The sequence below is a fragment of the Cryptomeria japonica genome, chromosome 3, assembly GCF_030272615.1.
Source record: "Cryptomeria japonica chromosome 3, Sugi_1.0, whole genome shotgun sequence".
Lineage (NCBI taxonomy): Eukaryota > Viridiplantae > Streptophyta > Pinopsida > Cupressales > Cupressaceae > Cryptomeria > Cryptomeria japonica.
The window spans coordinates 350,069,513-350,094,800 of record NC_081407.1 but is presented as its reverse complement, the minus strand read 5'-3'; the positions used below and the strand labels follow the sequence as shown (position 1 = coordinate 350,094,800).

Below are 25,288 nucleotides of genomic sequence, written 5' to 3'. Positions count from 1 at the left end.
GTGTGTTTTTGGCCCAATGCATGCAATGACCCCTTGATTCATGTGCATTGGAGATATTGAACTGACCAAAGCAACACCTGCTCTTACAAAGCAGCTAATAACAATCCACAGATGATATTAACAATCCTCAAATAATGTCGATCTAAGTACTCTTTACAAATAAATCCTCATACTAAATAAAACATAGCGAAGTTCAATATTCATGGCATAATGGTCCATGTGTTTTTAGCCCACTAGATGTGGTGGACCCTTAATTCATGTGCACCAGATACAATGAACTGACCAAAGAAACACCTCCTTTTATTCTTACAAAGCAACTAATAACAGTCCACAGGTGATATTTATAATTAACATTCCTCAAATAATTTTTAAAGTAGTCTTTACAAATAAATCCTCATACCCAATAAAACACTACAAAGATCAATATTGATGACATAATATTAATTGCAAGGGTTATATCACATATACAAAATATATGAATGTACCATTAGTTCACATGGACTTATCTTTAAATGTTTTGCACATAAAGTATCTCCAAATGTTACCTCTGAGTTGCTTTGGTAAGTATTCTAGTTATATAATCAATGGATGCATACGAATCTATTCAAAAGGATATGATCAACGGGTCAAGTATCAGGGTCAAATATATTTGAAGGTGCTATAAGCCAGGTCCCTCTGGATAGGGCACTATACAAATGGCCTTAAAAGGTTACATTCATTTCTTGGGAAACCATCTTAAGCTTTATTGCATCTGGACTTGAAGATATGATGCTCATGTATTTGTGAAGACTAGCATTACCACAATCTAGTCATTTTGAGTCTTTGACAATTGATGCGTTGAGATTAATTTTTTTCAGGAATGAATCATGGTATAACAATATACTTGTAGTTTCATGGTGAGTGTCTATGACTTGCTTATGCAGTACATAGTTTGATTGATGGATGTTTCTTCCCAGGGAGTTCTGATTGCATCAGGATGCTGCTCTGGTACCTTTCGCATTTCTTGGAATGATTGGGGAAGCCTTCTGTTTGCTTTTGTTGTAAGAGTTAACATAGCATTCATATGTAATAATTCTTTCAAGAATCTGTTTGGCTTGGTGCATTTAAAGCTTTTGGTTAGAAACTAGCAACTCTAGCACTTATGTTAACAGCACAATGCACTAAAAGTCCTTATGAAGCACTCAGCATTTGGGACATTGCCTGAAGTGTATTAATGAAAGAACCATCTTCTAGTAATTTGATGCTTTGTTAATTCTTGACATCATTTTCCAATGTCTTAGTGTTTTTCCAAATTTGGTTCTCTTTTTGAATCAATGAAAGACAGATATAATTAAGATCTCTCTTTGATAGTTCTATCAGTGCTGATTATGTTTTGGTTCCTTATATTGGTCTCTCTTTCTCTCCTTGGTTGCATCATGGCATTATGTAGTTGCTTTTTTGAATTTATTTAAGGTCAAAACTGAAAACTTAATGTAATTGTTCCTGTTTTTTAGGTACAATATCTGATAAAAAATCAGTACCTCTGTCTTCGGAGACAACAACCACAGTTGTTAGAGATCATTCTAAGGGTTCTATGCTTTCCCCTTCTAAGGTTCCTGGCATCGTTCAGACCTCTATATCATTGGAAAACTCTGGTAAGGATGTTGACTTGCCAGCACAACCTTCATCGAATGTCAAAGAAACTCAAAATCTCAACGAGTTTCATATTACTTCTCCCCAATTTGAACAGAAAGATTTTAAAGGTGTATCAACGGCCACTGCATTTCTTAATCATCAAACAACGCAGGTTCCTCCACAAGGTCTAAAACTATCTGATTCTGTTGCAATTCGTGCTAATCATGCTGACATTGCTCAAAATGTTCAGAAGATCCTCCAAGCCAGGCCTCCAGATCTTCGCCAGTGGGAACCTCCCTCAAAGGCCTACATGAACGCATCTGTAACATGTCAAGTCTGCAAGATCAATGTTCTTGATATAGATACAATACTGGTCTGCGATTCTTGTGAAAAAGGTGTTCATCTAAAATGCCTTCAAGCATACAACCAAAGGGGTATCCCTAAAGGTGATTGGCATTGTCCAAAGTGCTTGGTTGCAAGTGGTGGGCGCCCATTGCCTCCCAAATATGGACGTGTTGGTAAGAGTTCTTTTGTTCGTCGAACACCTGCAAGTGCAAACAAAAGTAGCCCTCTAGCTTCTGTTGGGAAGAAGATGGAAACTGCCCATTCAAAGTCTCCTCATCATACAGCTGTATCAATTGGCTTAAATGCTCCGGAGATTCCTATTCATGTTGATCTGACTAATACCAACAACAGGCATATGCATGCTACAGGAGATAACAGTGGGGAGCTTAAACCAAAGTCTGAAATGCTTTTGGTCCAAAACATAAAGCAAGAAGGAGGATTGAATGAACCCATCAAGCAGGAGTCATCAAAAGAAACTGCCGACAGTTTTACTGGTCTCTCAGGGCCTCTCTCAGGGAAAGAGAATCAGTGCAGCCCAAAGAATGAAGTTTTTGGCAGTCATGTTTTGCCTGAAGATTCTCGATATAATCAGCATTCAAAGATGAATTTGCATGTTGCAAAGCAACCCCAAACCTTAAGTAATTCACAAGGTGCAGACAGATTAAAAATGGAGCAAGCAGTTAGTGCAGTGAGAAATGTCATGCAAAGCACTGCAATACAGCAATTGCCTGCAGAAGCAGAAGGGTTGCCATTTTCTCCATTTGCTATAGAAGGACAAACTTCTAAAGACATAGGCGATATTTCTAAGAAAGTTGAAGATGCTCAGCAGAGTGGGTTGCACAAATCAACCATATTTGAAACGAAATCATTAGTTGAAGCGACTGACCCAAGCAGGGCTACTGAAGAGGATGATGCATACTGTGTGGAATGGGTTGGTGACAAACTGTATGTTGTAGGAGGGAAGACATATTACCAATCATGTTCTGTAAATGGGGTTTCCTATAGACTACATGATTATGCTTTGTTTCGCCCTGAAATTCCTAATGTTCCTCCATACATTGCAAAGCTTCAGGTAATTTGACCATGTTTTAATTTCCACTCTGATTGGCATAGCTATTTTTGAATAAATAATGGATATCATCATGGCCAGTGAACTTTATTAGTTCAAACGTAATATGTAGCAGGGAGCTTAATGAAGCTTTGTTTGCCACTATGCAATGGAGTTTTTCTACGATGTTAATTATAGAGGATGATGCTACTCAAGTCCATATTTGTAGGCAAATTTGATCTATGCAAAGCGTAGGTTTCTAAGAAAATGCTGTTTGAATTTACCTAGTAATTGTATGAATACTAATATTTACTCGTGCAACAATACTTATACTCCACTTTCTTAGTAGTGTTAGCCAAGTGCGCTGTTTGTTTCTGATTGCCTTTATGCTTTTTGCTTGTTTCATTGTGGGAAATTGAGTATTACAACTGAAGCATTTCTTCTCTATAGCAAGTCACAAGGAAGCATGTGTATTAATGTCTTGTAATGATGACATGGAATACTGAAGTAAGTTATAGTAAAATGCATGTTGATAGAGCTGTATGGAAGGATGTCTTTTTGAAGTTTTTGATCTCTACAGTGACAAAGAAAGATGCTGGCCTTTTGGATTAAGAAGTTCAAGTGAGATATGTTTTATCATTAAAGTATCCTTGGATTGAGAAGTTCAAATGAGATATGTTTTATCGTTAAAGGATCCATATTTATTCATATTTGTTGTTTTGCAAGATATGAGATCCAGTGAGAGATTGAACCAAGCATCCTGATCAACCTGATTCTCCTCCTGATACCTTTGGTGAAAATTCCATGACAAAAGAATATTCTTAATAGCTATCCATTTCTTCACATTCTCAAGACATAGAATTATGAAGGCTATTGTCTTGGACATCCCCTTCCGAGGTAGGGAATGCCTTTGGGATGTCCCACTGGACTTTTTGGGGCATGGGTTCTAAAACATTGCTACAACATTATAAGGAAAGTGCTAACCAGAACCCTAGTGATGGACAAATCAGCATCCTGTGTTTTGGAATGTAATGTCCCCAATTAAATCATGCAATATTTGTGCAACTTACGAAATTTGTATTTATCTTTTTCTAATTTTTGAAAACCAAGCCAAGTTGGAAATGCAAATAAAAATTGAAAACAATCTATTGGAAACACTTTAACAAACCCTCAATTGCTGATACAACACTACATATGATCAATCTCAACAATTACAATTGCTGGTATAAACCCTAGATTACTCTAAACACTTAAATTTGAATTAAAATATTCATGTCAGCATCATTCCACATCACATAGTCAATTTGGTAACCCTCAGAGATCTGATTTTAGTGTCCGTTGGGCTGGAATTGATTACAATGCATGAAACAATATTTTTTTCTGATTCTAGTATTAAAAGATAACTCACAAAATGCAGATCTAGACATCCTTGAAGAATCTTGTTTGTCATGAAACCCTTTAACACCTTCGAACACCTGGTATGAATTGCTGTAGGTCGTGATAGGATCTTAGGGCTGTGGAGGCTGGTAAAACGGTGTAAAAAGTTGATGTGGAGCAGCAAACAACTCTGGTACAGCTCCCCCAAATCTGATCGGACCCTCCTTGATGCTGGTACAAAATATAGATTGATGACAAATGGCTGCTATAATATTGTCTTAAGGTTGTATGGTTGATGCAATTTGACCTGCAAGTGTTGGTATTCTGCTGTTCTGCATTAAATGCTAGGCAAACAGCGACCAATATGTATGCAAACCCTTGGAAAATCAATGATATATGATGATAACAATCTCCTCCTAGTTATGGCAGTCCGATCCAACATAAAATGTTGAAATCAGCCACCATAAAAGGCAGAAACTCAGCAACTAGGGTTTGAAAGTGAAATAGATGTTTGCAATAAATTTCGCCCTCATTGTGGCACCTCATATCTAGCTGGAAATGATGATGAACAGCATCAATAAATTCTGAAAATCCAACAATGAAACCCTCTGAGTGCCAATCATCAAATTTGCTTGCAAACTAATTTCTTCTTGTTGTAATCTTGCATGAATTCTTTGAATATCAGCAACAAACACTGTAGTGCCATTGTAGCAAACTGAAAAAATTCAAATCCTCCACAAGTCTTGTGATTCTTGGATGGAAATGAGCCAACATAGGAAACGAGGATTTTTGTCTTCCCAATGTGGAATCCAATAGGGGTTTTGTTCTCTCAAACTCCAAACAAGCCAAGGGTTTTCATCCTTGGATGCCCTAGATCAAACAAAATTCTCAATCTGAAAATTAGATGCAAAAAGGATAACTTTCATGATCCCAAATGAAGATGGGCTCTTCCTTGATATACCTTTTCAAATTGGGTTCTTGGCTCCTAAATTTCCCTCCAAGTGTTTAAAAATACTTTTTAATTTTATCTAAGTTTTTCTATCTTTTAATTGTAAGTATTTAAAAATACTTTTCATGTGTTTAAAACATCTTTTATTTTAATTATAATAATATTATTAAGTTGCTCTTAAAATTATAGATTGTTGGGCGTAACTTAAATAATATTATTATTTATCTTAATTAAAAAAAAGGTACATGACATGGAAAGCATATTTCTTTGGGTGGTGTAGGAGGGAGGGTGGGGGGCCAGCAGTATATGCTTTTCCATGCTTATGCATATTTTGGGAAAATCCCCCATCTATTGGCTCTCTACCTTATGTTATTCCTTGAATATTATTTGGGGTTCTCTCTAGTTTCTTGTGAACTTTTATCCCCTGACCTATCCCTGAAGCTGGGTGAGACATGGCTTAAAATCACATTCATCCCTGTATCAGTCATCTGTCCTAACTGCTTCATATATGGTTAAACTTGATGCTGAGGAAGTACAGGCCCCTTTTCCCTTCAATGGGAAATACTTGGAGCAATTGAATCATATACTTGGTCCAAACTTCATTTTTTTGATATTTAATTGGTTGTAACACATTCTATTTCTCCCATTTGTCTGTTAAATTGAAAAATTGAGGGCAATCATTAACTAAGACCCAAGACCATTTTATCTTGCTCGTTATTATAAATAAACTTTTGTTTCAATATTTGGAGAATTCTTTTATCTCTAGAACCTCAATTTAATTTTACTTTTTTGAAGTTTTCTCAATCTTTTGTATTATGTAGATTATATGATCCATTTGCTTGGAGAAGCAACTATATTCTTTGTTGGATTAAATAGCTAAGCTGCCAATTCGGGTAGGGGTGTGGGTATGGGAATCAGAATCCGGTATGGCAGTACCACATTTCTTTTCCTTTGGTATATATATATGTTCAAAATTATAAATTAGAAGAAGAGTGATACTCATAAATCCATAATTGCCAATAAATAGAATTTTCATATACCTCATAATATCATATTCATTATTTGCAAAAATGATAATACTCGACTCAAAATGTCATTATACAATGAAAAGTCAAATTACAATCAATATTTAATAATCATATTCTTCTTCTTGAGATGCATCAAGGTGAACATTTGGTTCAACGTCATTTGAACCACAATCCATTGGATTGCCACTCCCACTAGCTGTGTCAAGTGCAAAAGCTGCCTTATCTATAGAGACTTGGGCAAGCTGTGCAATTTTAGAATGTAAATCAGCACACTCAGGGGTTAGATCCCAATTCTTTGTCACACCTCATTGTATTCAGGTTTCCTATGTGAAAAGAGAGGAAGGTTGGAGTGTATGTAGATCAAATTCTTTTCTTTTCTTGCACCCAAATTGTTGCCTTTGATTAAGTGGATGGAGTATGCAATCCAATTTCGTTCAGCTGAAGAATTTGCAACCTCTTGAGTTTGCATACAACATTTAATATTAAATTTTATAATTCAAGAATAAAAATTGAAAAGTGAAAACAGAAATTATAAAATAAAAGTGTTCTAATATAACATATAGCATGATAGCATCGAATGAAAAATGATAAAAATAAAAATAAAAGATAAAAAATAAAAAGATACATGGGAGAGAATTTTAATTGCAAGAGGCTGCAAGAAAATGGAGCCTTGACCATGTAGATACCACTGATCATCAACACTTATCCTATATTTGATGTACTTCTGCATGCATTACCTCAACACACACTTCAACCACAACACCTCTCGCCTTTTGTATGATGCTCTCGTTGTTTCTTAGTCCTAGTTGGGGTCTCATATTCATATTTTGGTGTGCACCACTAGTTTTCTTTGTCATCTCCAACAGTGTTTTGTGTTGTGGAGGATCATTGACCATGGATGTTAGGAGAGGTTTAGACAAATTTTTGGGGTGATGCTCTTTTTGTCTCCTAGGACCATCTAACTAGTTCTTGGATCATCTAGCTAGTTCTTATTATCCCAATGCATTCTGTAGGGCACATCATTGGATCTTGTATTGGTGCCTTAATAGTTATCGGCAGGGGTGTTGTCTCTTCTCTAGTGATATAGATCAGACCTAGTTTACCCATTCCATCATCTCAATGTTTGTGGCTTTATTTTTGTTGGCAATGAGTCATTTGTCATGGATATTTGGACTATTTATTGTCATGTTGATGATCTCTTGAGATCTTTACCTTTTGAAAGGGCTAAGGTTTCCCTCACTAGGTTGGTTGATTGTTCCTTTTTGTTGGTGAGAATGAGTTTCTGTTTTTCTTCTTTTTGGTTATCATTAGTTTGTAGCTTAATTGGAGCCTCATATTGTCTCTCTCTTGCTATTGCCTATTGTTATATTTTTGAGTTCCATTAACATGTTTTGGTCACTTGTGGATGTTTTTATAATTTCCTTCTTTCTTTCTTTCTTGTTTCATCTTATAAAGCCAAAAGATTAATTCACGAAAGCAAAAATCTATTGCTATTTGTCCCAAAGATCATTGAGATGGGAAACCACTTTTAGTGGGAACTTCTCAAGTTTGTTGTTCCAAGAAATAGGAGGAAATGGAAGCTATAATTCATAGCTTTCAAGGGATCTTTGAAGTCCCAAAAGATATGCCCACAAAACAAGAAGTTGAACATGAAACTCAATAATGTTTTGGTTGTACTTTGCCAAACATAGTTTTCTATGGACAACCAATTTTAGAAAGTGATGAGGTGAAGAGGCAACTCCTAGAGCTCATTGAGAGAAGAGTTATTTGCCAAGTATGTCTTCTTCTTGTTCTTGCCTATTTTGAGTGTGTAATGATTGTTCATAGATAATTTGTGTTGATTATTGAGCCATCAATAATATTATAATCAAGAATGCCTAGATTAGACTAGATGCTTGATCAATTGCATTACATTAATGTTAATGGTGAAATTCAGCACTTCTGTCAATGCAGAATAAAATGCACTGAGTACATCCTATTCTCTCTTGTATAAGGAAATCTTGTATGCCATCTGACTGTCCAAATATGATAACCTCAAGGTTTCTAATGTCAGGTCATGACTAAGCTTAGGATAACTCGGGGGCTGATGTGATTTGCTGGTAATCTCAAGGGGACTTATGCATCTGACAAGCTGGTTTGCATCCGATACGGTTATCTGGTTGATGCTTCATTCTCGAACTGGTTAAATAAACGGCAAAAAGACAAGGTTTAGAAGACTTTAAGGACAATGATAGTATTGGTTGGTGCTGCAGATTTATAGATTTCACATAAAATTGCTTTTTGCTTAGCCAGAGATAAACTCACACCACCATAGAAACAGTGCAATCTCCAAAGGAAAATAAAAGGATTTTCAAACCATGACACACTAAGTACTCGATTCTGGTGCAACTTAGATGAACATTCACAGTTGAACTAACAATAATAAAAAAGGCTTAGACTGACCATGCATAGAGACTTACAGTCAGCAAACCTCCAATGGTATGAACCTGAAATCTATCAGATATCTACACACTTCACCATTAAATTTACTAATCTTTAGCTAAATTGATGGAAAGAAACCGTGCGAATAGGAGAAAGAAAATGGCAAAACACCATGCTTCAATGTTTATTCATTCGCTTCAACTGTCATTACAACAATTCCTGCTCAACAATTCCTATTATACTCCTTGTTCTTGTTAATGCATTAGTAGCTTCTGCAAGATAAGACTCTCCTAACCTGTTATTCTCCGTTGTTCTGTTTTGGTTATTCATCTATGCTATTAGATTATCTGATTTTTGTTTTCCGAACTGAATATGTTTATCAGATTATAACATTGATCATGATTGTGATATTGACATTGGATAAAGATGGATTAGATCGACGACTTGCTTAACATAGTTAAGCGTCGATCTAATGCTATCGGGGTATTAACCCGATAGCATATGTAATGCTATTGTTATCGAGTTTAGTTCATAAACATTTTCGGGCCATTAACAAAGCATCATAACTAAACACCGCTTCAACCGAGTGTTTAAGTATGAATGTTAGTTACCAAACGTAACATAGATCGGGATGTGCAATATGAAAAGGCATCGATCAATAGGTGCCTTGTTCGGTCATGTCTAAATGACATGACCGGTCAAGACATCTATTGACCGGTCCTCTAAACATATAAAGCCCGACATGAATCATTTGGAGAAGACAAAAAACATAAATGATCTCTCTCCTTCAGCCTGCAAATGAAACAATAAGAATATTAGACAATATAATCATATAATATTCTCACATATATAATAAGTTCTTTTATTGCGATTGAATATAACTTTACATGGTATCAGAGCCAAGTTGATCGAACTTGAGGCTATTCAATTTTGTGAATAATTTAAGAACAAGGTTATATACTACATCACATTTCTCCAATGGCTAGCGCTATCAGATTCGAAGACAGACTTGGAGGTGGCGATGATTTTTCAGCCTGGAAGTTTAGAATCCAGATGATCTTAAAGGAGAACAAAGTGGATTCATTTGTTCAAACTAAAAATGATCAACCTGAAAATGAACTTGACAAAACCGCATGGATTGAGGGAAATGAAAAGGCCATCAAAATAATAGTTGATGGGGTGAAAAACAACATGATGCCCATCATAAGAAAACATCAAACAACCTATAAAATGTTCAAAGCACTTGAAAGCACATTTGAGATATCAAATGCAAGTCGAACTTTGACATTAAAACGAGAAATAAATCATATCACCATGAACAAGGGGGAGACAATCAACGCCTACTTTATGCAGATATCAATTCTAAGAGATGAACTAGCAACTCTGGATTACGAGATCCAAAGCAAAGAGTTAACACTCATTGCTCTAGATGGGTTGCCTAGTGGATGGAGTACATTCGTCCAAGACATCAGTGCAAGGTCCAAGTATCCTAAGTTTGAAAGATTAAGGGATGATTGTCTCCAAGAAGAATCAAGATTGAACAAGATGGGAATAAAACAAAAGAACATAGATGAAGACCTTCAAGTCCTAAATACTAACACAAATAAGACAACCAAGAAGAAGCAATTTAGGAAGAGGAAGGGTCATCAAGGCAAGAACACTTCAAAGAGAGACCTATCACATATTCAATGCTATAGGTGCGATAAGTTCGGGCACTTTGTTGCAAAATGTCCAGAGAGAGCCAAACAAGCCACATTTGCCAGAGCAGGAAAATCTAAAAGAGAAGATGACTACCAGAACTATGTCCTCTACTCAGCACTTACAAGCCATGCACCAAATAAGTCTAACTCCTGGGTGATCGATAGTGGTTCATCCAGACACATTACAGGGTTTAGAGAAGTGCTAGACTCCATGACAGAGGATAATGAAGAGGAAGTAACCATCGGAGATGATTCCTCACATCCAGTTAGAGGAATTGGTTCCTGCACCATCAAACTGAAGACAGGCATATCATTGCAACTCGAAGGAGTACTTTATGTTCTTGGCATCAAGAGAAATCTAGTCTCCATATCAGCCCTAGAAGATAACGGATACAGAGTAACCTTCATGGAGAACAAGGTGTTGGCTTGGCCAAGAAATTCTTCCATCAAGAAAGCTAAAGTCATTGGTCAAAGACAAGGCTATTTGTATGAGTTGTGCACAGAGCCCAACCTAGCCCTAATTCATGAAGCAACAAATGCAAATGAGGTCTGACATAGAAGACTAGGCCACCTGAATTATAGAGCTTTGTCATCTATGGGAAACTTTGTCACAGGTTTACCTAAGTTGCAGCAATATCATTCAGAGGCATGCAAGGGATGTACCCTAGGTAAAAATATCAAGGGTGCCTTCCATTATAGTACTAGGAAAACAAGCAAAGTTTTAGAGTTAGTTCATTCTGATGTATGTGGACCCATGTCTGTTCCCTCTCTAGGAGGATGTTTGTATTATGTAATATTTGTTGATGACTACTCTAGGAAAACTTGGATCTACTTTCTGAAGTGTAAAGAATCAGAAGAGATCCTAGTAGGTTTAAAGAGTTTAAATCACTGACAGAGAACTACTCAGGAAATAAAATTAAAATCCTAAGGACTGATAATGGGGGGGAATACACATCAGAATTATTTAGAGATTTTTGTAAAAACTCAGGGATTAAGAGGGAGCTAACAATACCTTATAATCCTCAACAAAATGGGGTAGCTGAGAGGAAAAATAGGACAATTGTAGAAGCTGCCAAAGCCATGATTCTTGATCAGAATCTAAATATCAATATTTGGGCAGAAGCAACTAACACTGCTGTGTATATACAAAACAGATGTCCTCACTCACATCTTGAAGATAAAACTCCTGAGGAAGTATTTACCAAACTAAAGCCAGATATCAGCCACCTTAGGATATTTGGGTGTCCTATCTATATACATGTACCTAAAGAGAAAAGACTAAAACTAGAACCTTCTGGAAAAAGGGGAATACTTGTAGGATATAGTGAAACATCCAAAGCCTATAGAATATATATACATGGTCAGAGAAATATTGAACTTAGTAGGGATGTAATCTTTGAAGAAGACTTAGCCTTCAAAAGAGCCCTAAGTACAATAGAGCCTGAAATCTATATCCCTACTCCTAACATAGAAGAAGACCCTACTCCTGAGCTTCAGAGGGAGTATCTTGAGGAAACCATAGGTGAAACTCCAAACCCACCTAGAGAAAACCTCAAGAGAAGACCTCTATGGGCCACCAAGACTGTAGTAGAAGCTCAAAAGTTTGTTGCTCCTTCAGGAATCTTCAGGGAAAGCAAAAGACCTAATAAATTCACTAGCTATGTTGCTCTTAGGAATGATCTCTCTAAAGCTGAACCAAACAATGTATCAGATGCACTTAAACATCAAGTATGGAAGGATGCCATGTCTGAAGAGTATCAGTCCATTATGAAGAATGATGTTTGGGAGATCGTTCCCAAGCCTACTAAGAAATCTGTTGTTTCATCTAAATGGCTTTTTAAAATCAAACATGCTGCAGATAGCAGTATTGAAAAGCACAAAGCCAGATTTGTAGCTATAGGGTTCTCTCAAAGGGAAGGAATAGATTATGAAGAAACCTTTGCACCTATAGCCAAATATACCTCAGTAAGAACAGTACTAGCCATTGCAACAACAAAAGGGTGGAAGGTGCACCAGATGGATGTTAAGACAACATTTCTTAATGGTGAGATCTCAGAAGAAGTCTACCTAGAGCAACCCGAAGGATTTGAAATTCAGGGTGCAGAGTCTCATGTGTGCAGACTCAAGAAAGCTCTCTATGGGCTTAAACAGGCTCCCAGGGCTTGGTATGAAAGAATTGACACCTATCTCTCTAAACTAGGCTTCTCTAAAAATGATGCAGATCCAAATCTCTACTACAAACAAAATAAAGGTGATATGTTAATATTGATTCTATATGTTGATGACTTACTAATCACAAGAGAAAATCACCTCATAGATCAATGTAAGAAAGATTTATCTAAAGAATTTGATATGAAGTACTTGGGACTCCTCCATTACTTCCTAGGGTTGGAAATATGGTAAATTTCTGAAAACATTATACTAAACCAAGGAAAGTATACCTTGGACATTTTGAAGAGATTCGAAATGCATAACTGCAGACCTATGATCTCTCCCACGGAAACAAATTTATATAAACTTAAGCAAGCAGCGACAGAGTCACAATCCACTGATCCCACACTCTACAGACAGATGATTGGGTCCCTGATGTATCTGATGAATACAAGGCCAAATATGTGTTATGCTATCAATGCCTTAAGTCAATTTATGTGTGAGCCTAAGGAAATTCACTTGATTGCAGTGAAACACATTATGAGATACTTACAAGGTACTCTAAACCTTGGTCTCAAATATGAGAAAGTCGATCTAGACCTACACGGATTTACAGACTCAGATTGGGCTGGGAGTGTGACTGACAGGAAAAGCACTCTAGGGTGTTGCTTCAGTTTAGGATCAGCCATGATATCTTGGATCAGCAGAAAACAGTCTTCTGTAGCTCAGAGTTCCACCGAGGCCGAGTACATTGCAGCTTCCATGGCTGCTCGAGAGGCAGTATGGCTTAGGAAGTTGCTTGTAAGACTATTTGGTGAACCCATGAAACCCACTGTCATCCATTGTGATAACCAGAGCTGCATAAAGCTTTCTATAAATCCAGTATTTCATGACAGATCCGAGCATATTGAGATTCCAGACCATTATGTGCGAGGCATGGTAGACAAAAATGCGATCAAATTGGAATATGTTAGCACAGGAGATTAGATTGCAGATATTCTGACCAAACCACTTTCCAGAGTGAAGGTTGATCACTTCAGAAAAGGTTTAGGTATGATAGAAAGGTAATCTGCTTTGTAAATAAGATGTTTAATGTGTAAACTTCTTTTGTCATGTTGAGACATTTTGGGTTTCACCCCCTGTGTTCATATCTAAGAGGTGACGATCTCTCAGATTATGAACACTTGTATGCAGACATCATAAGGTGACGATTTTATGATTCTCCAACCAATTATCATGTTGGATCTCTGGTATGTCATGGATGTGCCATGATGGTGTTGTGATAAAAATTTGTATAAAATGTTTGTGCACATATCACAACCTGGATAAGATGAGAATTTAACCATCCTCATATGTTTATCCTTAGTATTGCGTGTTTAGGCAATACGGATATCACGTGTTCAGGTGATATCTTGTCATAGTGAAATGATAAATCTTTTATAACACATGGTTAGGTGATACTCTATGTCACATACTTAGAGTGATGTTTTATATTTGTATCTTATGTTCTGATGGTACTTCATATCAGATGTATAGATGATATATGCTCTTGGAGACTGACATTATGAAAAAGAAATGTGATGCAGGTTACTTTATCTATCTTCCAAAGCTAAGAGGGAGTGTTAATGCATTAGTAGCTTCTGCAAGATAAGACTCTCGTAACCTGTTATTCTTCGTTGTTCTGTTTTGGTTATTCATCTATGCTATTAGATTATCTGATTTCTATTTTACGAACTGAATATGTTTATCAGATTATAACATTGATCATGATTGTGATATTGACATCAGATAAAGATGGATTAGATCGACGACTTGCTTAACATAGTTAAGCGTCGATCTAATGCTATCGAGCTAGTAACCCGATAGCATATTAATGTCGATTCATTTATGGATCGGCATAAATATGCTATCGGGATATTAACCTGATAGCATATGTAATGCTATTGTTATCGAGTTGAACATTTTCGGGCCATTAACAAAGCATCATAACTAAACACCACTTCAACCGAGTGTTTAAGTATTAATGTTAGTTACCCAAACGTAACATAGATCGGGATGTGCAATATGAAAAGGCACCGATCAATAGGTGCCTTGATCGGTCATGTCTAAATGACATGACCGGTCAAGACATCTATTGACCGGTCCTCTAAACATATAAAGCCCGACATGAATCATTTGGAGAAGACATAGAAAACATAAATGATCTCTCTCCTTCAGCCTGCAAACGAAACAATAAGAATATTAGACAATATAATCATATAATATTCTCACATATATAATAAGTTCTTTTATTGCGATTGAATATAACTTTACAGTTCTAACTTCTACTTCTAATCTTCTAACCTTCTACTTCTCTAAAATTCTAACCCCGCTAATTGTGTATTTTCTAACTCTTCTAACCCTTCAAAATGAGAGAGGCACTGGCCTTTTATATATTTTACATTTTGAATCAATGGCTAGGATTTAATTTGTTCAATAGCCTAGATTTGCCTTCTAGAAACTCTAACAACTTTCAATTAATGCTCTCAACAACCATCAACCACCTTTTCAACTACTTTCCAACAGCATTCAATTAATCCCACCACAAGACAAAAGTGCACGGGGCTCAAGACACAAAAAGATAAACTTGGTAGTTGGGTGAACAACTAACTTTTGGCCCCCTTTTGTATTGCATTAAATTAGGCCCAAAAGTTGTCATCTTACAATAAAATAATTGTCATTAAAATAATTCCAAATTCTTGTCACATCCAACTGTTCTTTTTCTGTTTTTGTATACTTTTGTAGCATTTTTGTGTATGCCACTATTTTCCAGAGTTTTGAAATGACATCATCCGGCTTTCTGCATAGTGGTAGTGGTAACTCATCCTCGTATTTTGATTCTGTAGCACGTCCATTGACATCTTTAGGGTTTTGACCTTGATCTTGTCCTTTGGCTTTATCTTGGGAATCCTCCTGGCATACTTAGGAAATGCCATATAAATTGCATGGACCCTTGGTTCCTGCGGACGATCCCCTCCTCTTGGCTCCTCTTTGTGATCATATCTTCAATTGGTGCTTCGGACTGTTATGCTGCAGAGCCTCTCTTTGTCCCAAGCATCTCGTCATCACCTCCGTTGAGCCCTTCATCCTTCATGGAGAAGTAAGTCAAGGATCAATCACCAATTCATTTGGTCATTCATTCATTTACCATCACATCCATTGGTGATTTGCTTCTTGCAACACTTTAGCCTTTCTGAACATTACTTTGATATCATGTCCCATGAACTAAGACCTAGGAAGGTCATTTCAGGACTAAGGGAAAAGTTTGGTGCTAAGACAAGTTTATGGATTTTGATTGCCACATTTACACTTAAGGCAAAAATTTGGTTTTAGGATAACTTTGAGAACAGTGCCTATTCTGCTTTTGGACTGCGACCATTGGATTTGGGAGTGAATCTCAAGTGTGGGGACGAATTCAGTGTTAGGAGCATGTTTGGGATTAACACCAATCCTTTCCCTTGAGCTGCAATCACCAAATTTAGTCTTTTGATTAGAAACCCGGGCTTAGGAAACCTTTGAAATAGGCCTAATCACTCTTGCAGTGCTATCACCAAGTTTTGTAAGGACTTAGGGTGAAGCTTGGACTAAACTTCGGCCTTAGGAAGCCTTTCTGAAATAAGGCTTATTCTGGTTCTAAATGAAAACACCAAGTTTGCAAAATGGATTCGGTTTCAACCTCGCTACTATGACACCCCCTAGGAATAAGGTTTAATCCCCTCTTATGTGCTACCACCAAACTTGGTAGCTTTGCAACTCAAACTTAACTTTTCAAACCCTTTCATGAAATTTGGTACAAAACTCAGTGAAAACCTCAGGCCTAGGGACATTTTTGGGATTTAGCATTTAACCCCCATTTTGCTGCTACCACCAAACTTGTTTTAGGGTCAGAACTTTGGACCTAACCTCGGGGTTAGGAAGGGAAATGGGAACAAGCCTTTTTACAAAATTTTATGCAGGTACTGAACTTTGTGAGTAAAAACACCAACTTCAGCCTGAAACTCGGTAAGAGGAAGGCCTTTAGAAACAAGCCCTTGCCTCTTTATGACTGCAAAATCAAAATTCAGTCTAAATCTCGGTGTTAAGAAAGGTTTTAGGATTACAAGCTCAATCCTAATTTTGCTGCAATCACCGAGTTTGTGAAGAACTTGGGCAAAGTTGGGTGTTAGGAGACCCTTTTAGATTGAGGCACACTTCTGATCAAGGTGTTTGTGCCCATAAACTTCTTCCAAACACCATTCCAAATCAAACCTATCATTGCATTGCTCTGCCTATTTAGGTTGCACACCAGGTTTTACAAGTCTGAGTTCGAATATTTCAAAGTCTGATTTCATCTTCATAGGTCTGACTTTGGTGCTGCCAAAGACTTTGTGATTGAAGACCTATGTTTTAGGTGTCAAACTCAGTAATGGGAAACAATTTAGGAATAAGTCAATTCCTGATTGGTATGCAACCACTGAACTTTAGGCCATGGGCCAGAACTTCAGCCAAAACTTCGGGGTTAGGAAGCCTTTTGGGATATGGGCTTAATCCCATTTTGAATGCAAAAGCCAAACTTGGGTTGGTGTGGCATGTTTAGGCCAGAATTTTGGGCCATCAAAACTTTGTTCATTATCCATCTTTAGACCAAATTGGTGCTTAAATGCTCTTCTCCTTCGTTTGATTCTTATGCCAATCTAAATATTAAAGTTTTCCAAGTTCCTGAACACTTCTAGGCTCTCAAGCCCTTAGGCTGCAGGGCAAATTCAGGCTTGTGAGCTTGGATTCACCCTATTCTCCTTAGCTCTAAGCTCTCTCTTTCTCTCTCTCATGCTAGGAAGGCGAAAAAAAGGAGAGGGGGTCCCTGTCGTCGACGGGAAGTGTGTGCACAGCACAACACTTAAGTTATTGGTTAACATAGATTTGAAGTTACTTTGTCATCAAATCACAGTTAAGGAGGAGGATACTTGGAGTATTGTTTTTAAATGCAGGAAAGGACTATATGAGTGGTAATTAATGGCATACTTTGCCCATATCTTGATTTTTTTGTGATTGCTCATCTTGATGGTATTGTTGTGTTTGGTTGTATATGGGAGGTGCATGTACAATATTGGAAAGAATTGCTTCAAACACTAGAAGAGAATCAGCTGAAGTTAAAATTGAAGAAATGTAAATTTGCTAAAGAAGATTTGGTCTCTTTGGGGTATGTTGTAGAAGTGGAGTTGCAAATTGATCCCATTAAAAATTTTGCTTGCTTTTTTTTTGGTTAACTCCCACTAATCTACATGAAGTTGAGAGATTTGTGGGTGCAGTTCAAGAAATAGGGAAGTCTGTTGCTTCCTTCTCATCGATAGCTGCTCCTTTGAATGCATTGACTTCAAGTAGCAAGGCTCTTGTGTGGGGCAAGGGCCAACAAAGAGTCTTTGAGATACTCAAGGACAAAATTTTGCATGCACGCTTGCTTTCCTAACTTGATTTTTTGTTTTTAAACAGAGGTAGATACGTTGGTCTAATGCTGAGGTGGCTGTTTTGATGCAATAAGGGAGATATGTATGTTACTTTTCTGAATTGTTTCGTAAAACCATTTTAGCTTATCTATCTTATGATAGAAATTTGTGTTCATTTGTTCGAGCCATCAAGAAATAGAAGCAGTACTTGTGAAGAAAACAAACTGTTGTGCACACGGTTCAACAATCATGACAATATCCTCAAATAAAGTAAAATTCAGCAAATGAGATATAAAAGAAAGGGGTAGCCAATTCAACAGCTTATATATTGTCAAGCCTATCCATTGCTTCGGTTCTATGTACAATCATGAAATTAGAGCCATTTGCACATGAGTTCTACAATGAAGAGTGTGAGAGAATGAAGATTTGGTGAGAAGAAAAAGCTCTTTAAGTATGCACATGCCATGGTACAAGAAAATGGGTTTCACTTCTCGAGGAAGGATGGCTTCCTCTAGAAATGGGTAAATTTTTTGTTCTAAAAGAGGCAAGTAGATTTTTCTTTGCTTATAACAGTTGCTAATTTGCAGTGGCATGTTTATTGGCCAAACACACAAAATGATGTTGCAAGATCTATCACAAGGGACACATTGTTTAGCATTAGCAGAGCAGGGAATTCACCCAAGTTGGAGCTGTTTATTCCACCACTGTTGCTACCAATGACATGGGAATACATCTCCACAGTTTGTGTAGGAGGTCTTTCTAGGCAAAGGAAAGTTTTGACTGTAATTTTATTGCTGTGGATATATTTAGAAAAATGTGCACTCTATTGACTTGCAAGAAAACCATAAATGGCAAAGAAGCTGCTGTCCTATTTTTTAATTGCGTATGGGTTCACTTTGGCTTGCCAAAATTCTTTGTTTAAGAGAGGGACACAAGGTTTTTGAATATGTTTTGAATTGCCTTGTGCGAAAGGGTTTGTACCACTTTGCAAAGGTGTACTGCTTTCCCTCATCAAATGGACAGACAACTTGATAGTAATCCAAACTTCGGTTCAACTACTGAGAGGGTATAATAGGACCAATACTAAAACATGGGATGAGAGCTTAGCATACATCCAACATGCATCCAGTCGTGCAGTCCATCCTAGTTTTTATAGTTCACTGATTGAATTTTGCTATGGATAGCTAAAATGGCCTCCTTTTGATCTTGTAGTGGAGCAGTCACATGAGGATCGCAGAGATTGAGAAGAAGTCAAGGCTGAAAAATTCATTGAAATGATTAAATAAGTCTATTAAAAATTGCAAGAGAAGCTGAAGGAAACCCAAGCCAAACATAAAGCAATGCATGACTAGCTTAGGCTGAGCAATACATCAAGATTGGTGAGAGTATGCGTACATTTGTCAAAGAGATGTTTGAAAGGTGAAGGTAAATATGTCAAACACTTACCCTATGGTCCGTCTAAATACTTATATGATATAATGAGAACACTTTGATATTGATTTCCTTCCATTCATGAACATACATTCAGTTGTGCTTGTAGAAAAAGTGAAGTTGTTTTAGTCCTAATTACTTGATGAAATGATGAACAGAGTATTACCTAATATCGATGGTTTGGCACCCTGAAATGTCAAACCTGGTTGTTGATGTGTCTTTTGACACACAAATAGTAAGGGGGAAAAACCTCTCGACTTGGTTATTTTTTTCAAAGAACTGGTGCACAAGTTGCTAGATATTCACATTGGGTTCATTACAAAACACAAAACACACCAGAAGGAAAGAAAGAAAGAAATTATATTAATGCCCATGGATGGCCAAATGTAGGTCAATGGGACTCACGAGTATAGCAGTTTACAATAGAAAGTTCTAGGAAGAGAAATCTAGAAAGGCACCACAAAAGAAATACAAAACAAGGGACCACCAACACAAGTCGTCAAGAAACTATTAAATATAGCCAAGAATGGGGAACAAGAACCCCAGAGAGCAAACACTATGGAAAACTGGAGATCATCAAGTATCATTAGTTGAACACTGTCAAGAACTACGGCTGTTTCCTCATCTCTTTTAGTTTTTTCCAACCCGCTTTTCTATATCAAGAATTTTAAAGCTTGAATAACTTTATCTTTTCCAGCCTTCAGTCTGAAATCCATACATTTTTTGAATCACCAATCAGGAAAGGTCTTATTAGGCATATCAGGATATGGAGTGCAGGCCTTATTTCCTTCGTCACTTGCATAACTGTCTGAAGTTCTCAGGTTTGGAATAGTCGTCAGAGAATTCTTATTTACAACTAGAAGGTTCTTGGGCCATCCATCATCACCATACTAGACTTTGTCTGCATCATCATTTGCACCCTACTCTGGAACATGATTGGCCGTCTCCACCTATAGCAAACTGTTTAACTTCTTGGTTTTTTAACTTTTTTTATTTACCTGAAAATCCACATACAAATAAATCAAAGAGAGCGTGACTTCTTATAGAAGCTAGTGAGCACACCCTCCTTTCACCTTGAAGAACTTATTTATTTCCTGCAAACTGTATGAAACTAAGAATTTGAGTTGAGCAAATTAATCGCCTTTTAGTTAGAACTTCATATTACAAGATACATAACCAATTAGTATGTTAGCTCCCTCAATCTTATTCTTCTCGGACTGACAGGTCCAAACAGGTAAAATGCAGCTCCACACAAGATGAGTATAAGAACAATGGAAAAATGAATGAATTAAAGACTCATTGTCACCACAATCCAGATACTTATCTGCAGTGGTGAACACAACTAATTTTTAGTACAGTAGAGGGCACAGAAAAAGAGCTTTTTTAGGTTCAACACAAGATGACCAAACGGACTTAAACTTTTTAACCCAACTATCAGCAGCATTAGTAGGACCCCAGAGTATGTTTAATTTTTTTAAACAAAGCCATTGGAGAAGAAAGAAAGAGATCATATTAATATCCATGGATGACCAAAAGTAGGTCAATAGGACTTGAAAGTACGCCAGATTACAATAGAAAGTTTGAGACTAAGTTGCAGGGTTTGCTGGGTTTAGGGCCTGGTACTGGTCCAGTTCGGGTTCAGGTCTTGGTTCGGTTTGCCTTTGGGTCTGGCTAGGGTTAGTGCTTGGGCAAGCCAGTTAGCCCAAGGCAAACCTGGACACGTGGGCACCCAAATTTACATATTTTTTGCAAAATTTTATAAAATTTATAGCAATAAGGGTTTCTTGTTTGTAGAGATATGTTTTTCAGACTTGCAGATTTGTGTGATTGTTTTGCAAGTTATCATGCAGGTTTAAGAATTAAAATTATTAAGAACAACAGACAATTGATAGGTTTATTCAATTTTTTGTTTTTGTCTGAAGCAAGATAAAACAGAGCAACAAACAATTGAGTTCTGGCCTCTTACTTGTTAACCTTATACAATGTACTAGAGCAGTGCTCAATCACAACAATAGAATACCCATGCATTAGCTCATTCTGATTTACAATCCTCGGCTCATGAACAGCAACAGAAATATTCAATTTCCTGAGCTCACTTTTGACTTATACACTTAAGCAGTTGGACTCTCTGAATACAGAAATCCCTGAACTTGTACCAAACCTTACAATCTGAGATATACACAACACTTTAAATAGAATAGCTGATCTCCACATATTTAGAGTCCCAATCTTCTCCTAAAATAAACATAAGCTAAATTGCAATTAGCTTCTTACATAGCAACATTAATCATTTGGTGAATTAATCGGCAAAACAAAAGTATAAGATTTTTTGAAAAAAAGGGGAAGAAATCGGATTTACAAAAAAACGTAAAAAATTTCAGAAAAACAATAAAAAATTACTTTTTATTTTTATTTTAAGAGCATTTCCATAGCATAGAGATCTTGTAAGCAAATAAAATAGAGACTCCAATACATGAATTATAGAATGTATAAATTCGTAATTATTAGTGTTGTCCTCATTTTTGAATTTTCAAAAATGTGACAACCCCTACAAATTTTTGCTTGAAATGCGTTATTTTTTGTCTCCAAGGCACATTTTACGAGGTGCAAAACTCACATTTGTTAGTGTCAAATCATCAGGGGGTGTCTTTGCCATCATTCTCCAAATTTTGGTAAGTTTTGGCCTTAATTTTCCTAGTTTTTTGTGCAATTTCGGGTTTTAGAGCAGTCATTGCAAGTTGGAGATTTTACTCTTAAGGCATGCTTCCCGAGGCACAATTTTCGCTTCTATTTGAACTGGACTAATCTTCGGTTCATCCTTGATCCACGTTTCAAATTTCACTGCGTTTCGAGTTCATTTGCTATGTCTTTCCTTCAAATTCAGGTTTTTTCCTCTTGACTGCGAGTGGGAATTTTTCCTTCTTTTGCAAGTTAGGAGTTTTCTTTTGTTTTTGTGTTGTAGGGGTTTTTTCGAGCAATTACAAGTGAACTTTATAAAAAATGTGTAACTTGTAACTTGCTTTTTCTTTTCCTTTACCCTTTTTGTCTTTTAAGTTGTTTGTAGGAACTTTTTGGACAAATTGCAAGTGAATTTAAAATTACAAGTTTAATGAGAACTTGTAAGTTCTCATAAAAGTTTCTACTTTGTGCTTTTAAGTTGTAATAGGGATTTTATTTCCCTATTACAAGTTTTTTTAAGTTTTTATGTCTTATGTCTTTAGTTGTAATGGGAATTTTATTTCCCTATTACAAGTCTTTATGTTTTTATTTGTTTTAGTTGTAATTGGGGTTTTATTTCCCCATTGCAAGTCGTTTTGCTCTTTATTTTTGTGCTTTTGTTCCCTAGAAACCCGAATTTGCTCAAGTAAAGGAAAAATGATGCAATTTAAAACTTGCAAAGGGGTTTTAGAAACCCGATTGCATCTTTGAAGGGCACATTTTGCTTGAGGTTGGAGTTGAAGAACCCGATCTGCACTCTTGCTTCCACAAACCCGAATCCGTCCCTCATCTTGGCTATGGCTTTGGAGAGCATTGGTTCTTGCCATGTTTTTCAGATTCAATGGTTTTGAGAAACATGTCTTGCATTCATGAGAGGCATTTTTGAATCTGTTTTTGCTGAGGTTCTTGCCACGTTTTGGGAGCATGAATTTCGCCTTAGTGGCCACGTTTGCAACACATCTTGCATCCTTCATCCATTGAAGAGTGTTTGAAATCAAATGCATCTCTCTTTCCAAGCCGTTTTTTGTGGAGAGGTTTAAATGCAAAATCAATTTGTTTTCTGTTTGCAGTCCCAACGTGGTGGCTTCCTTACATATTTATAAGAGCATTACGGTTTCTCCCAAGCTCATTTGTTTTGGTCTAGGGCATTCTTCAAGTAAGATTTTGAGTTTCTATATGATCTTCCCAAGTTGTTTTGCTCTTTGAATACAACTTGTGAATTTGCAAAGTTTTTTCCTTCATTGCACTTGCAGTCAGCCTTCCAGAACCCAAAATTGGTCCAAAATGCACTCAAAAACACTTGAAAATGAGTCTTAAAGGTCCAATTACAAGTGCAAACTTGTAGTTACCCATTACACATATGAAGTTGCATGTTTGTTCTTCACAATTGCAAGTCAATGCTCTTGTTTTTCCACACATGTAATGCAGTCTCCAAAACCCAAAATTGAGCTTTGGCTCCACTTTTGCAGTTCCTTTGTCTCATCCATGTCAGTCTTGTTTGCACACATAACCTACCAAATCAATGAATTGAGGCCTGGGCCTTATTTTGCAAGCAAATTCCAAGATTGGAGGATGATACAAAGGGAGAAAAAAAACATGACTGAGCCACATAAGGAGATGGATAAGTGACATGAATGGTTTCAAGACAGAGATAGGTTTCTTACTTCAGCCTTGCAAAGAACTTCTCTCTTGAAAAGCCAGTACTACCCTAAGCAAGAAGATAAGATCGAAGTTCGCTGGTTAAAGACATAAAGACTATCAAGGGTGCAAGTTATTGTTCTACTTCAAGATGTCATTTACCTCGATCGCAGAGCATCTTGAAGCAGCATGATTTTCAAAACAAAGGATGATGTAATTAGAGTTGTGTCTTCAGACACATAGAATAGTTTCAATTGTGTATTTGTAATTTGTTTTGACAAATTACATGTAAAAACAAAAATTGTAATTGCAAGTGTCACTTTTACTTGCATTTTTGTAAAATGTAATTACATGTAAAACAACTACAAGTTGAGTTAGATTAGGACTATAGTTGGAATACGTCATGGTGGTTGAGAGAATTTATGAAGTTAGTTAGGATCCTCCCACCTTTTTCTCAAGGTGCCTCTCCTATAAATACTTGAGGGGGTCTATTGTAATTGAGATCTTTGGGCAATGCATCAAAATTCTGCCAGTTTATATGTGCACTCTAAGACTTTGAGCTTAGATGTAAATTAAATTGCTTTCAATAAAAGAGGCAAGTTGTGTTGAGACTTTGTGCCAATTCAAGTTGTTATGTGACGACATTTTCTGGAGTTGATTGTTATTTTTGCTCTATTGTTCAAGAGGGATTTAAATTCAATCTTGCAGACTCTGAGCTGCTAATTGCATTTGGAGCTGTAAGTTTGGTTTTTCAGACTTGGTCTTGCAGACTTTGAGCTGTTTATCACGTTTGAAGGTAGTGTAGAAAGCTCAAGTAAGGAGATAACTTGTAGATTTTGTGCTGCTTTTATTTTCAAGACTTTTGCATGTAAGGTGAAGTGCATCATATAGACAAACTTTGAGTTGCTGTGTGTTGTACATTATTATCATTTCGAGAAGGTTGATAGGACAATAGAAGTGTTGTAGACTTTGTGCTTTCATTTCTGTTTGCCCGTCCCCGGGAAGTGACAGAGGTCTTTGTGCTTTCATGGAAACTTTGCTTCTCTTTATGGTCCAAAAATCATACAAGAAAGTCTCATTTTTGTATTTGCTGTTATTTATTTCCAATTGCTATTACTATTCTGTGAAGAGAACATTATAGTTTTTCTTGAAAGAAGAAGAAAAACTGCTGTCTCACCCATATTAGATTAGTTTAGTTTTTAGATAGGGGGATCCTTCCCTAAATTAGGAGAGTATCATACTCACACTGTGGCTGAAACCACAATTTTGCACATCCCCCAGGTGTACAAAATTTTTAACCAACAATTATCAACAAATTTGTTTATGTTTTTAATAGAGAAATTTCATTTTAAAACATGCTATCAAATTTCATATAAAAACATGCTATTATATAATATGTATTTATT

The 25,288-nt window shown here is 36.7% G+C and overlaps 1 protein-coding gene across 3 annotated transcripts in view; it reads left to right on the top strand.

The window, feature by feature from the left end:
• Positions 1 to 25,288, top strand: part of LOC131076516 (uncharacterized) — a 161,366-nt gene that overhangs the window by 20,182 nt on the left and 115,896 nt on the right. For all 3 annotated transcript variants that reach the window (XM_058013746.2, XM_058013747.2, XM_058013748.2), the window contains one exon: positions 1,494 to 3,031. In XM_058013746.2, the coding sequence (XP_057869729.2) occupies positions 1,494 to 3,031 (1,538 nt within the window). The remainder of the gene's footprint in view (positions 1 to 1,493; positions 3,032 to 25,288) is intronic.